This window comes from Martes martes (genome assembly GCF_963455335.1).
Source record: "Martes martes genome assembly, chromosome: 15".
NCBI classification, from domain to species: domain Eukaryota; kingdom Metazoa; phylum Chordata; class Mammalia; order Carnivora; family Mustelidae; genus Martes; species Martes martes.
The window spans coordinates 54,947,989-54,964,072 of record NC_137903.1 but is presented as its reverse complement, the minus strand read 5'-3'; the positions used below and the strand labels follow the sequence as shown (position 1 = coordinate 54,964,072).

The following is a 16,084-nucleotide window of genomic DNA, read 5'->3' as shown; positions in this document are numbered from 1 at the left end:
GTGTGTTAGAAGTTTGAGGTAATTAGGTTTTTTTTTTAAGAAGCAAAGACCCTAATATACCAGGTAATGGAATTTAAAACTCAGTTATATCCTATTTAGTGGAGACTGAATCAATGAAAACAATGATATCAAAGTCATATGTCAAATCTGTTTTCTTTATAAATTTTTTCCCCTAACTTAATTTGTATAAGATTAAACAGTAATTCAGATTAATGGAGGTAAACTTTTATGTGATATGTAATCTAGATGACTGATTTTCTGTTTTGAAATATACTAGTTTTAATGGTATTCTGTTCAGGATTCATCTTGCCTTCGGAAATCCTTATTACTACTTTAAACTGAGGTTTGTGAAATAAGATTTATGAAATGTAAAAGTTAAGGTTAATTACTTGCTACACAGCCATGTCTTCTTCAGTGTTATTTAGTTTATCCTTCTAGGCTGTGTAGGTACTTTATGTTTAAAAATTGTTTAGGGGCACCTGCGTAGCTCAGCGGATTAAGCATCCCACTCTTGATTTCAGGCCAGGTCGTGATCTCAGGGTTGTGAGATCAGATCCCGTGTTGGGCTCTGTGCTCAGCATAGTTTGCCTGACATTCTCTCTCTTCCTCTTCCCGCAACTCCCACCCCACATGTGTGATCTCTCTCTCTCATTAAATAAATCTTTTCCAAAAATTGCCTATATTAGGGGTGTCTTGATGGCTCAGTTGGTTAAGCTTCAGACTCTCTTGATTTCAGGTTGGGTCATGGTCTCAGGGTTGTGAGATTGAGCTCTGCTTTGGGCTCTGTGCTGAGCGTGGAGCTTGCTTGAGATTCTCTTTCTTTCTCTCCCTCTCCCTCTGCGTGCCCCCCACCCCTGGGCTTGTGTGTGCACTCTCTCTTTTTCTCTCAAAAAAAAAAAAAAAGTTGTCTATTTTGTGTTTATAAACATGCTGTTTTTGAGAGAGTATATGTATTTTGACATCTAGCTCATTTCCTGGCCAATAGTAATTGATTTTTGAAGAGGTTAAGTGACATTTTAGGTGGTATAGACCCTCTTTGTACCAGGTTGAATATTTTTCCAAGAAAACGCTACTTGTGTAAAATGAAATTTAAAAACCAAAGCAGAAAAGCTAGAGAAAGAGTTGCTGCTTTATAAATCAAATACTATTATTTAATCTCAGCCAGTTAACCAGATTGGTTAGAACATATATTTGTTTGCCTTTGCATGACAATTTTGGGCACTTTCCTGAAAAGACTTTTTGTTTTTCAGATATCTGAGCCTACATAGTTTCACTGTGAGAGACACATTTGATTTTTCTTTTTCTTTAGATAATCGTATGGAAGAGATACAGTGACTTTAAGAAACTACACAAAGAACTATGGCAAATTCACAAAAACTTATTCCGACATTCAGAATTGTTTCCTCCATTTGCCAAAGGAATAGTGTTTGGTAAGTGATTATTTTGAAATTGTGATTTTAAAAAGTATTGATTGGCTAATTGTGTGGATATAGTGAACCCTGAAATACTGTACGATGATGTCAGAAGCCCTTATTAAGATGGCTCAGGTCAGGCAGCAAGCCCTTGAAGTTGTTTCTTCATGTTCCTGGTGTAGGCTTGTTAGCTCCTCATGCATTTACTCTTCCCTCCTGTGAAACAACTGCACACCAACTTCAATGCCAGCCAGTCAAGCAAATTAAAAAACCCCCAAAACCATGTAGGAACACAAGAAGAGATGATATTGAGTTATTCTTATAGTTCTAAAATTTGGGGATTTTTAAAAGCTTATACTTGGTGAATTTTTTTTTTAAAGATTTTGTTTGTTTATTTGATAGAGAGAGAGAGAGATCACAAGTAGGGAGAGAGGCAGGCAGAGAGAGAGGGGGAAGCAGGATCCCTGCTGAGTAGAGAGCCTGATGCGGGGCTCGATCCCAGGACCCTGAGATCATGACCTGAGCCGAAGGCAGAGGCTTAACCCACTGAGCCACCCAGGCGTCCCTTGTGCATTTTTTCTGATACCTTTCTTATAACGTAAAGTTGTTATGATTTGAGGCACCCAGCCAGGCCAGATACAGATATTTTGGGGTGGTGGCTCTGGCTATGTTATGACAGCTCTTAGATTCATGGCTTCACAAAATTTAACAGCAGACTGAGGCACGGAGCTCCTAGAACCCTCTGTTGCTCTGCGCCTCCAGTGGTGTTTGGGGGTACGTGGCCCTTCAGCGGACTGTGTTGCCAGTTCCTGTCTGCAGCTCCCTGCCTTCCGCTCTTGGCATGCTGGCACCAGGGCAGAGAGCTTCCTGCTTGTCAGTCCTGGCCTGCAGGTTCTCGCCCGTCAGCTTTGGCCCTTCCTACTCTAGAACAGCTCTCGCTGGGGTAACCGCGCTCGCTTCTCATGTTCCGTTCGCCGGAGCCACAGTATCTCCAGTGAGATGTAAACTGCAGTCTTGGGAGGGAGGTGCCTCTTCCAACTATTGCCTCTGTTTCTCTCCCTCAGCCATAGGGTATTCTTTAGAGGTCTCTGTTCTTGCCTCTGTGCAGTTAGTCCTGTGCAAACAGTTAACAGTTCTTCATGCGTGGGTTCCATTTTCTGGCTGGACCCTGGCTGCCACAGAGACCACTATCTGGGCTGCAGATAGGCTCATTGCAAGTTGTTTCTAACGTGCTTTCAGCAGCTGCTGTTAGGAAACATGATGCATTTCTGTCCATTGTGTACATTATACATTCTTCTATCCGCATACACATCTGCATACATACATCAGTCTGTGATGTATACTTTTATATACACTACACACTACAGAGACGTATTTTAGAATTGTTTGTAATAGCTTTTGGCAAACAAATTTTTGTATGTTCAGTTCTCTTCCTGCCCCCTCCACCCTCTAAGATTTTGGGTTTCTGGTCTTGATTAGGAATGTTTCCCAATTCCTCCATTTGCTTGTAAGATGATTTTTGGAGCTTAAAAAATTCTTTTTAATATCCACGTGGGAAAAAAATATACACGTGGAATTTATATTTGAATGAGATGTTAGATGATACTTCATTTTGTGTTTTTCAGAGGGATAGACATCTGTTCTGAGGTATTTATTAAATAATAAATGTTTTTCCCAGTGAAATTGATACCATCTTCATTATGCATTAACTTTTTATGCATTGCCACTAATTTAAAGTTTTTCTTTTATGGTATTTATTTATTCTTATAGTAGTACCTATTTCTGTGCCATGTTGATTTTTGTAAAATGGCTTTATAGAGTATGTTCTGATACTAGCTATATTTCTCATTGACTCTGAGGAAATTCCTGCCTTTTAGGATAGGCCTGGAATTCTTGGGGCTTTTACAGTGGTAATTCTAAGAAATGATGCCACTTATCCATTTAGTGCCTCTTAGTTTCAAGTCTCTTCTTTCATTTTCTGTTGTGCATTAATGGGTTGGACTCTTTAAATATTTTTCCTTCACAGTGAGTATGCTATTCAGAGTAGACGCCGATGGAGAGGCACTGGAGGAGGGTAAGGGGCTTCTCTCCCACCTTCCAGTGTGCTATGGATTTTGTTTTTCTTTTTGGTTCTACTACATTTTTGCCAGAGGCCTCTGCCTCAGCTACACACCTAAACGCAGTCCACTGACATGTTTGCATCCCCTGCTAGTTTGGTGGCCTCTTGACTGTGTACACCAAGGCACCCCAGACCTAGTGGAGAGTGGGCTTCTGACTCTCTGACTCCCTGAAGGTTGTTTCCTGTGCTCGGGGGACACTGTAGATTTCAGACCTCATTGCTCTATAGGTGAGCAGGCTCCTGATGCCCTATTTGCTTCTGCATACCTCTCTGCCAGCCTTGGCCTGCCTTTACCCCAGAAAGTTGTGTACGCCAGGCCTGTGTTACCTTGCTTGTGAGTGGGCTCCCAGCACTGTGATTCTCTCTTGTTGCTCGCTTGCCAGTCTCGTCCTATGTGAACTCTGGAGGGGTCTTTCTTGCTTTCCCGGCAACCGTGGACCAGCTCTGGCCTAGGGAACCCAGCTAACTTCTCCCCATTCAGTGGCTACAAACAGTTCTCCATGAAGATCCCAATCCCAACTTTTGGGGAGGGGTTCCCCCTTCTAGATTATTCCTTCCTTTGGTACTTTCTTTTACCCTGGGGGTATTCTTTAGAATTAATAAGTTAACAGTTGTTTAATATTATATTGAGCTTTCCTTGTTCAAATTACTATGTGGATTTAGTCTTTGGACTGAACCCTACTGATGCTCTCTTTGATTGAGGAAGATTTTTGGATGATTTGAAATTCTCCATCCTCCACTGGCTTGTAGTTCATGTGGAACAGTGATTTCTTCAGGCTGTACTCCGTGAGCTTTATACCTTTCTTAGGATATTGCCATGTTTCACAACACCTTGAGATCTGGGGACAAGAAACAGATACATAATAGTATAGTAATATCAGTGGCATTTATGACAGAATGAAGTGGCCATCAAAAGCTTGTTGCTACAATTCTTTAATTTTAACAAATACTTAATATTAACAATTTATGATATATAATGGTGTCTTGAAATATACGCAATGTCAAGAGGTTTCTTTGGTTCATAATTACAAAGGAAAGTATTTGTATTTCCTTAGGTGAGAAGCAGTTGAGAGATGTGGACAACAGGTCAGTAGCAATAGAACCATTAGTTTTGAAGATACCATCACTTCATTTTGTTCCCCTACGAAACATTAAGGGATCCACAAACTCTTGTAAATCTTTACCTCCTTTGGTCTTTGAGCTCAGATATTGCATCTTAGTCACATTTCTGGTGCCTTCTGTTCTTTGTTATTACCCAATATCTATGGTTCTTTACTTTTTTCTTTGATACTTTTTCTGATTAAAGTTGTACTTGTTTTTTGCCATTGAACTACATACCTTTTCTGATCATGATTCTGCTGCTATTAAGAGTCGTCTTTGGTTAATACCAGTCCAGCCTTAATTATCTGGAAATTTTATAGGCACGCTTAATTCAAGAAACATTTTTAAAATAGGTACTGTGGGTATGATGATTCAGCCTGTCTTCTGAGAAACTTAGCTGAAGTGAGCATCATGATCTGGACGTTCTGAAAGGGAAGTGCTTTAAGGATGTGACATCCTTACTGTCAAGTTTTTAAGTTTTGTGGCATTCTACTTTTTTTTTTAGATTTTTTTTTAAATTGAAGTATAGTTGACATATAATATGATAGGTGTTTCAGGCATACAACATAGTGATTAAACATTTACGTAGATTATGAAATCAATACAATGAAGCTAGTTACTATCTGTCACCATACAAAGTTATTACAATATTTTTGACTGTATTCTCTATGTTATACTTCACATCCCTGTGACTTACTTATTTTATAACTGGAAATTTGTACCTCTTTATCCCCTTCACCCCAACCTCCCTATCCCCTTCACCCCAACCTCCCTCTCCTCTGGCAACCACCATTTTGATCTCTGTATTTATGAATCTGTTTCTGTTTTGTCTGTTCATTTGTTTAGTGTTTTAGATTCCATATATAAGTGAAATTGTACTGTGTTTGTCTTTCTCTGACTTACTTCACTTACCATAATACCCTCTAGGTCCATCCGTGTTGTCACAAATGACAAGTTTTCATTCTTTTTTATGGCTGAATGATATACCATTGTGTGTGTGTATGTGTATATGTATATATACCATGTCTTCTTTATCAATTCGTCTATTGATAGACACTTAGGTGGCTTTCATATCTTGGCTATTGTAAATAATATTGAAATAAACATAGGGATGCATATATCTTTTTGAATTAGTTGTTTCATTTTCTTCAGATTAATACCTAGAAGTGGAATTTCTAGATCTTATGGTAGTTCTGTTTTTGATGTTTTGGAGAACCCTCATTCTCTTTTCCACAGTGACTGCACCAATTTACATTTGCAGCAGAAGTTGCAGGAGGATTCCCTTTAATCTAAGTCCTCGCCAACAATTGGTATTTCTTATCTTTTTGAGCCTACCCATTTTGACAGGTGTGGGGTGATATCTCATTGTGGTTTTGGTTTGTACTTCCCTGATAGTGATGTTGAGCATCTTTTCATGTGTCTGTTGGCCATCTCTATGTCTTCCTTGGAAATATGCTTATTCAGATTCTCTACCCACTTTTTTAATTGGATTGTTTGTGTTTTTTTGGTGTTGAGTTGTATGACTTCTTTATCTCCTTGGGATATTTAACCCCAGTGACATTCTATTTCATTTATTTATTTATTTTTAAAGATTTTATTTATTTATTTGTCAAAGAGAGAGCACACGCACAAACAGGCAGAGGCAGAGAGAGAAGCAGGCTCCCTGCCAAGCAAGGAGCCCAATGTGGGACTCGATTCTAGGACCCTGGGATCATGACCTGAGCCACAGGCAGTGGCTTAACCCACTGAGCCATGCAGGCATCCCGACATTCTATTTTAATTATGAAGATGCAAATAATTAAAATTCACCAATCTGAGGAGCTTTTTTTTTGTTTTGTTTTTAAAGATTTTATTTATTTATTTGACAGAGATCACAAGTAGGCAGAGAGGCAGGCAGAGAGAGAGGCGGGGAAGCAGGCTCCCTGCTGAGCAGAGAGTCCGACGTGGGGCTCGATCCCAGGACCCTTTGGCTCAGGCAGAGGCTTTAACCCACTAAGCCTCCCAGGTGCCCCGAGTTTTGTTTTTGTTTTTTTTTTTTTTTTAAGATTTTCTTTATTAGAGAGTGTATGTGTGAGGTAGGGGGGAGAAGCAGAGGGGGGGTGAGACGCATACCCCCGCTGAGTGGGGAGCCCGATGTGGGACTCAGTCCCAGGACCCTGAAATCATAACCTGAGCTGAAGGCAGACGCTTAACCAACTGAGCCACCTAGGTGCCCCCAATCTGGGGAATTTTAAGAATCATCCTTCTAAATGCACACCAAAAAGGGTTCTTTTCTATTCTAAAAATAAGAGACCTCCCTCATACTTAACTGTCTTTTTCTCTCCCTTTTTCTCTGAGTCCTTAACACAACTGTGTGAGTAGAGACTACTTTATTCTTACTGATGGCTATATCTTCAGCATGTAGGACCATGCCCAATGTATAAATATGCACACACAAATGTGTGCACACATATGTACATAACGCATGAGTGTTCTTTGCAGCATTTTCAGTAGAGGAAAACGGAACAGAAACTGAATTTTCTCATTATGTGATTGCACAGATATGCCATAATTTACCCAGTTAATAGAATTCTTTAGCTCTTTAAAATATACCAGTGTGGTAAGATATCCAAGCTACATTTTTAAGACATGAAAACAAATGTTGTACAGCACTATGTTTAGTAAGCTCACATCTGTGTTTGAACAGACATATGTTATTATGTGAAGATATACCTACACACATTTGTATAATATATGTACCTTCTCAGGATGTAGGAGGAGGGATGGTTTTACTTTTTATTTTATACCTTCTGTACTTTGGAACTTAATTGCATCCATATATCTTTAACTTTAATATGGAGAGATACACAGCCCAGCTTCTTAAACAGGAAGCTTGTCACTGGGTGAAAAGGAGTGGTTTCTAAATTGGTTGAGATTTGTAGCTATTACTGCTCTTGCTAATGGATTATCTTCAACTTTTCTCCACATCCTTACATATTGTGGAGTGAAAGTTTCTTATTAATCTTGATAAGTAAGCAGTTTCTCTCTCTTAGTAAATGGTACAGTCCATTTGTAATACTTTATAACTGCAGTGAACCCTGCAGGCTGCAGCTGTCCTTGTGTAGAGGGACTTGTTGGTTAAGCATCTATCTTTTTAACTGCTCTCACACTTTTAGTATGGGAACCTCAGCAGCAAAAGAGAATCCTATTGTAGTTGACACAACCAGCAAAAATGTAGTTACTAGTCTAGCGGTATAGTGAAAAGAACATGCCTTTTGGGATCTTGTGGCTTTAGGCCCAAATCCTCTATCCTTAATTTACTAGCAGTGTGATCTTGTACAAATGAACATCTGAGCCTATTTTCTTATTGGTAAGATAGGGAAAATACCTTCCTGTCCTATGGATTACAACTCTAGTGTGCCTAGCTCAGTGCTTGACACATACCCGCTGCTGTCAGCTATATTCTGTTGGTCGGTTACCGCTAACATACCATATTCTTGTGTCTCCGAATTCAGCATTGCCCTGCTCTGCAGTGAACTTTCTTGTTAGCCTTGCAGACTTTTCAGATGTCTCCTCTCCTAGGAGGTTTTCTCTGTTTCCTTTAGGCTGAGTTCATTGTTTTCCCCTTCAGTTTTACGTCTTACCAGTAGAGAACCTAACTTATTTTTTTCCAGTTTGTTTTTTTTTTTAATTTGCAAAATTTTTAAGTTTACAGAAAAAAACCACAAAAGAATAATGTGGTAAATACTTTTATACCTTTGGCCCAAGTTCATTGATTATTAACAAATTTGCTGGATTTTTTTATGACTCTACATATCTCTCTTTTTCTTTCTGAACCATTTGAGAATAAGTTGCAGATATTGTGACATTTCACCTCTGCGCTTCGTATTTTCCCCATAGTCACAATTCCATATCACACTCAAGAAATTTAACCTTGATACAATAATATAAAGTGTGCAGTCCATATTCATATTTCCTCAGTTTGTTTGTTTTTGGATCTAGGATCATGCCTCTAGGTTAATCTTGAGTATTCCTTATGCATTTTTTTTGTCTTTAATGACAATGACATTTTTAAAGGTATAAGACAGTTTTGTCCACCTGTCTGCTTTCTCAGGATTAGATCATTGTTTTGTTTGTTTTGTTAGATCTGTTATCACACTTTGCTTTCCTATGAGAAAGAGAAAAGCAGTTCCTGATAGCGAAGAAAGAACTGGCCTTGCACTACCTTTTCTTTCGACCTTGGTGTTTCCTGGAGTTTGGCCTTGCATTCATGTCTATGCTGTGTTGTTCTCCTGTTGAACGTAAGCAGTTGCACAGAACAGGTGCATTAGACAAGGGCACTCTTTGTCCTTGGATCAAGACAAAAACAAGACCACTCTGGAATCCTATCTGAGCACAAAAACATGAATGTTGTTGAAGTCACAAAAATGATCCAGCATATCTTCATCTCGGCAGCTGTGAGTGACTGCTGCCTCTTCATGTAAATCACAGCCTTAGCCTCTCTTCATTCATCTTGCCTCATAATAAGATTTATTAAAATTGTAGCATCATGGAATTAGATAGAATTCGTAGAACCCATAGAATTATCCCCACTTCCTAACAGCATCCGAACCAGGGCAAAGCCCCCATTTCTTTAAATCTTTCCCAGAAGTACCTAACACAAGCCCAGATCCCGTGAGTCCATTCTCACACCCTCTTAGTGAAATGCCCCAGGGTGCCCAGTAGTATACATTTTGCCTGGTTGCAAGGAGCAATAAATCCAACTTGTTCATGTAGAGGTATGTTCTTGGTGCTGTTGACTGGGAAGAATTCACACCTGGAAACCTCGGCCTCTCTTTGTTTTTACTCTGAATGAATTTTTTTTTTTTAAGATTTTATTTATTTATTTGACAGACAGAGATCACAAGTAGGCAGAGAGGCAGGCAGAGAGAGAGAGAGAGAGAGAGAGAGAAGGAAGCAGGCTCCCTGCCGAGCAGAGAGCCCGGCGCAGGGCTCGATCCCAGGACCCTGGGATCATGACCTGAGCCGAAGGCAGAGGCTTTAACCCACTGAGCCACCCAGGCGCCCCTACTCTGAATGAATTTTTGCTTCAGTTAAGAATCAGCATCAGGCTTTTCTAGCTAGTTTCTTACTGGTCAGGGGCAACTTTTTGTTCCATATAGCCAGTTTTTGATCATTGACATTTGCATTTTAAAAAAGTTGTAAGCTCTGGTTATCTGGGTGGTATTCTACATTTAAAAAAAAAAAAAAAAAAAAGAATGTCCCAAAGATGGCTTAATAAATCAGAGAGAGCCTTTATTTTGAGTGAGTTACCAGCTTAATTAGAATGCTTGAATTTAATTTTTTCTCCCCTAGCTATTTATTTATTTATTTATTTATTTATTTGACAGAGAGATCACAAGTAGGCAGAGAGAGAGGGGGAAGCAGGCTCCCCGCTGAGTACAGAGCCCGATGCAGGGCTCAATCCCAGGACCTGAGATCATGACCTGAGCTGAAGGCAGAGGCTTAACCCACTGAGCCACCCAGGCGCCCCTCCCCTAGCTTTTAATAAAGCGTTGTTGGGTCACTGAGGGTGGGGGCTGGCATATATATATAATATATACACATACAAATGATATAGTATATACTATGTAATACTACACAATAAATCTTCTTATGAAAAATGTTTTGCATTTTCTTTTGTAAGTCAGCTATAATTTTTACTCTGTACATGGGAAAATAAACATTGACCCTGTGAATGGAAATTTAAAGTAGTGATAAAGAAGTTCCTGTTTATGATATCTCATTGTTGCTGCTTTCGAGTGAGGTTTAGCTGCTACTAAAGGCCTAGCAACTAGAGAATAGTGGCTACTAGGGTGTTGACTACAATTAGGATGACTGTTGAATCTTGCTACTATTTTTTTTTTTTTTTAATTTAAAATTGGATGGCTTTGTTTACTCTATTAAGGCTAGTAGCTATTGGATTAAAATTTATCTGCTTCTCTTTCGTTTATGCTACAAATCCCATTTTTTTTTTTTTTTTGTTATTCTGAAATATCTTAGGAACAAAGAAGTGAGCGTGTTCTTTCATCTGTTTGTTCTGATGATAGGATTCAGTGTAATTGAACCTTTTACTGCAAAGGCCTTTATTTTTGATTGTGCTTGCTCCATTCTGAAAAATATTTTAATTCCTCTCCACTTGTCCAAGTTTAGTAGAATGGAAATGCATAAAGATGTGTTTTATTCTCTTTAGAAGTTGATGTACTCATTGCTTAAGCATTTTAGTCTAGCTTAATAGGGAAGTGGGGTGAATCACTGATTACATTTAGGATTGAAGCTCCCAAATTAATATGTATTTGTTTTAGCTACTGAATGAGACTTTTTAGGGTGTTGTTAAATATTAGTGAGTTTTCCATTAAAATTTCTCGACAAGTAGTTAATGCATTTGAAGATAGTATCAGGTGGTTTTGTGGGTTGAAACATAGTATGATTTTTTTTGTGCATTTTCTGGATTTTTGTTCTGAGATTATATATGTTCACAAAATTATTAATATTAATTCATAGGCACTGGAATTAAATTGTGTTTAAAGGATAAACATATTGGACTATAATCATAAGTACCAGTGTATACTTAATTTCTCATTTAGACAGGAGAAGGAATAATGGACATTAGTTGTCATTTTAACCTGTTTGGCTAGTGGATTTTTCCCAAGACTGAGTAACTTAGATTGTTGTCCAGAAAATTTGCTCTACAGGCACTTGGAAGTTTGTTTCCAGATAATATTATTGATAGGTAAGCTAGCACATCATTTTAGATTATCATCGGGAGGGGCACCTGGGTGGCTCAGTGGGTTGGGCCTCTGCCTTCGGCTCGGGTCATGATCCCGGGGTCCTGGGATCGAGCCCCACATCGGGCTCTCTGCTCCGCGGGGAGTCTGCTTCCCCCTCTCTCTCTGCCTGTCTCTCTGCCTACTTGTGATCTGTCTGTCAAATAAATAAATAAAATCTTAAAAAAAAATAGATTATCATCGGGAGAATTGAGTTAAATTGAATTGTTACATATGAACTGGGAAATAATAGAAACACAGAACACAGAAACACCAACTAACATAATGGTATTAGGTTTGGTTTCTTGTGGTAAACCTAAAAACAAATAAAAGTCGATTTCTTTCTCATGGTGTGAGATCTGAAGGTAGCTCCAGGCAGGGCAGCTCCACAGTGATCAGGAATCCAGGCTCCCGTCTTGTTGCTCTGTCACTTTTAGCCTCCCATGTCACAGTCCTACCTGGAAGGGGCCAAGAAGAAAGCAGAAAAGGCTATTTCTTAAAGAGATTTTTAGGAAGCTACAATATAACTTTTGTTTATATGTTTTTGGCGAGAACATAGTCCATGTCCACACGTAACTGTAAGGCAAGCTGGGAATGTAGTGTTTTTTGTTTTTTTTTTTTCCCTCTGGGTTACCATGTCCACAGTTAGAAATTGGGGATTATTTTACTAAGGAAGAAGGTGAAAACAGACCCTGGGCTAACAACTGGCAGGTTGTTAATATAGCATCAATACAGCACTGTCCTGAATGTTAGGGTTCCTCTAATTGACTGCCTCTGGCATGTGAACCTTTACTGGGCTCTGGGCTCTTTGATGATGCTGATAAAAGTTCCATGCTCGTTACCTAGAAAAAGGTACCTGTGGACATATGCATGAAATTTGGTAGGACTGTTGTCTCTGGAACCATCCATTTAGCTGAGTAGGTTGTTTATGGACCACTGTTAAGACTTTTTATTAATGAAAGATGGCTATTTTCTAAGGTAGAATGTTCCACAGTTAAGAGTTTGTTTTTTTAGACTCAATCTCAAAAAACAGACTGAGGGTTGCTGGGGGGAGGGGGGACGGGAGAGGGTGGTGGGGATGTGGACATTGGGGTGGTATGTGCTGTGATGAGTGCTGTGAAATGTGTAAACCTGGCAATTCACAGACCTGTACCCCTGGGGATAAAAATACATTATATGTTTATTAAAATAAGCAAATAAATTAATTTAAAAAAAGAGGTTTTTTTTTTTTTTTGAAAAACCATTCACTCTTACAGTTAGGTATGAGTTAATTAGTATGCTCTGTATGTTAGACACTGTAATGACACTTGAACATTCAAAGGCATCGTGATTAATTTATTAAGTGCTAATTATGTGCCTATCATAGAACTGGGAGTCTTAAGTATATTGTTCATTTTCTCCATTTCACAAATGAAGAAATTATCTAAGGTTTCATAGCTAGTGAATGATAGAGCTAGGATTTACACCAGGTCTAACTCTAAAACCATTTCTTTTAGTTTTTATGAAGTAAATACTTCACCATAATAAGCATGAGACACATTGAGCTGAGAGTGTTTCGTGGTTCAGCTTCAAATTCTTGTCTTGGGTTATATAACTCGGAATCTCTTTGTGCCTCAGTTTTCTGTTAACATTTGCAAAGCTGCTTAAAATGTTTATGGGATGATGCTCCTCTTTTGAAGCCTGGATTGCAGTCAGCGTTATGTGGCATATGACAAATGCCAACCAGGAATCTGATCTAACAGGAGTACAAAATGATCATATTTTAAAATGTCTTATCAGCATTCAAATTGTATATAGCATTAAAAAAAATTCTATGAAAACCACCTTTCAATCACCTTGTAAATCAGAGCTCACTGGTGCTGTGCGGGCCGTCTTTTTACTCACAGGCATGCTGTCACGTACGCTGACAGCGGAACACATAGAGTTTGGCTTCAAAGCTTTTTTGCTTCAAGCTGAGGTTTTTGACCCCACTGATATACAGATGTTCTCATAATTTCCTCTCTTCAGCTCCTTTATAAATCAAAAAGAGTGGGAAAGGGAAAATTATATGAGTAATTACAGTATTAAATTACTATGGAAAACCATTGGAGTTCTTTAGAAATCTCTTTTCAGCTTGAGTTTCAAACCAGCTTCTTAAATGTTAAGTTTCTTACATGGACAGGCCTTCAAGTAGGCCTGCACCGTTGATTTATCAGTTCACACCTCTGTCTCTTGTGTCAGAAACACTATTGTCTATTTTGGGGGAGAGTGCGCTGATTCTGATAGTTCAGACTTGACTCTTAGAGGACTGTGTAGTAAAGCAGCGATAGGCCTGCTGCTTCTTTCTGAGCTGGGAACGTAAACTCTCATAAACCTTCCTTCCTTCCTTAAGTCTTGGTTCTTATTTGATTCTAGGACGATTTGATGAAACAGTTATTGAAGAGAGAAGACAGTGTGCTGAAGATTTGCTACAGTTCTCTGCCAATATCCCTGCTCTTTACAACAGTAAACAACTTGAAGATTTTTTCAAGGTTTGGTAGTCTTGCTGAAATATTTTGTACTTCATTAAATATTTTTGTTTTCTAATTTATAGTAAGGTGGAATTCAAGTTGTTTTTTAACAGAAAATGTCATTTACTGTTGAATTTCATTATTCACTAAAATAAGTAGAAGTTAGTTGTAAACAGCGATGTCTTTGACATATTTTCTGTTTTTACTGTAGAAATATATAAGATTTTTGATTCATAGATTTAAAAAAATGATGCAAACAGCTTAGAGATTATTTTGTTGACTCCATCAGAATTGAAGTACATTAGAAAAAAATTTAAGTATCATGAAATTCTAGTTGTTGCCTTCACTTTTTGAGGTATCTTTCAGTAGTAGACTTTTTGGGATAGAAACCACTATAAGTTCATATTCATTTTGTTATAATTGTACTAATTTATGTGAGAGAGCAAAAATAGTCACTGTATAATTTTAGAGAGGTAGGTTAGTACAAATCATGTGATGAGAATCATTGGATATTAGTGTTTACTGTTGCTTGACATGAAATGTTTTCATTCTGAGTTCTTTATCATTTTATATTATTTTATTTTTAAGATTTATTTATGTATTTAAAGAGAGAGTGCCAGCAGGGTGGGGGGGAGCAGAGGGAGAGAGAGAGAGAATCTCACAAGCCCACTCCGCGCCCAGCGTGGAGTCTGACTTAGGGCTCCAACTCCTGACCCTGAGATCATGACCTGAGCTGAAATCAAGAGTTGAATACTTAACCAACTGAGCCACCCAGGTGCTCCAGAGTGCTTTACTATTTTAAATAATAATTTTCTAATTTATTTTGTATTGCGGTTGTGCAGATTGTTAGTTGATATCAGTGTTTTTAATGACTACAATTTTCCTATTGCCTTTAGACTTCCAGAAGAAACCTAGGTGATTGTGCCATACTTGTTTCTTCCTTTCTTTAAACATCTACTCATTTGTATAACTGTAACTGGTAGAACGTATGAAGTATATGAATAGTATGTGAGTATTGGAATTTTTTAATTTTCCTGATGCCAGTGGATCTACAAAAGGAAATTATTTTTTATGACCTAATTTAACTTACTGAAGAAAGTTGATCTTTTGAAAGATAGTATAAACTTATGACTTTACACTAATAGAAATACAAATAGTAATAGAAAAGTTTGTAGTACCAGTAATATTTCTAGTAATTGACTTCATCACTTGATATTTCATTATTGTGTAAACCAGGCTGAGATGATGAAGGTGGCTCTGCTTATGGCATACTGCAGATCTTTAGGATAAAAGGCCAGATCAGGTTGATACAGTATTTGCTCTTTGCTACTCTTGGTTTACAGCTCTATCTATGTGGTAAGTGGTCTATGCTTACAGAAAAGGGCAGCATTAGGGGCACCTGGGTGGCTCACTTGGTTCAGCATCTGACTTTTGATTTCAGCTCAGATCATGATCTCTGAGTTTGAAGATAGAGCTTAGTGGGCTCTTTGGGCTCTGTGCTCAGTGGGGAATCTGCTTGAGATGTTCTCTCTCTGCCCTTCCTCCTCCTCTAGCTCATGCACATGCATGTGCTCTATCTCAAATAAATCTTTAAAAAAGGGGCAGCATTATTAAGCAAGAAGGATGTGGCTTTAATAGAAATTGTGAAAGGCAGTCATGCAAATTAACACATGCCAGGGGCTAAAAAAAATCAGTCTAGGCATATAGAAGTCAGATGTTAGACTTTGAACAGTTTATTTATTTACTTATTTTTATTGATTTTTTTCCTCTATTTTGAGAGAGAGAGTGCATGCATGCATACAGGGTGGGTGGGAGAGGCAGAGGGAGAGGGAGACACAGTCCTAAGCAGACTGCGCACGGGAGTGTGGAGCCTGATGCGGGGCTTGATCTGACGACCCTGAGATCATGACCTGAGCCAAAACCAAGAGTCTGATGCTTAACTGAGTGTGCCACCCAGGCTCCCCTGACTTTGAACAAGTGAAATATAAGTTACCTGTTCATTCTGTTTCTTTTGGACCTGGGAATTCCTGATTGTAACTGCCGCTGAATGAGACTTACTAGGCTTTGTGAAATGAGAGATAGAAGAAAAGAAGACATTGGGCACTTTAAGGGAAGTCAAGTTAATCTTAGAAAATATGGTAGAAATACCTTAAGTAGTGTGCTGGTCAGGAGAGAGAC

At 38.6% G+C, this 16,084-nt stretch overlaps 1 protein-coding gene across 5 annotated transcripts in view; it reads left to right on the top strand.

Annotated features, from left to right (window-relative positions):
* The window catches only part of RPS6KC1 (ribosomal protein S6 kinase C1), a 178,413-nt gene that overhangs the window by 18,437 nt on the left and 143,892 nt on the right, over nt 1-16,084 (top strand). For all 5 annotated transcript variants that reach the window (XM_080824321.1, XM_080824319.1, XM_080824322.1 and 2 more), the window contains exons 3-4: nt 1,310-1,430; nt 13,812-13,927. In XM_080824321.1, the coding sequence (XP_080680447.1) occupies nt 1,310-1,430; nt 13,812-13,927 (237 nt within the window). The remainder of the gene's footprint in view (nt 1-1,309; nt 1,431-13,811; nt 13,928-16,084) is intronic.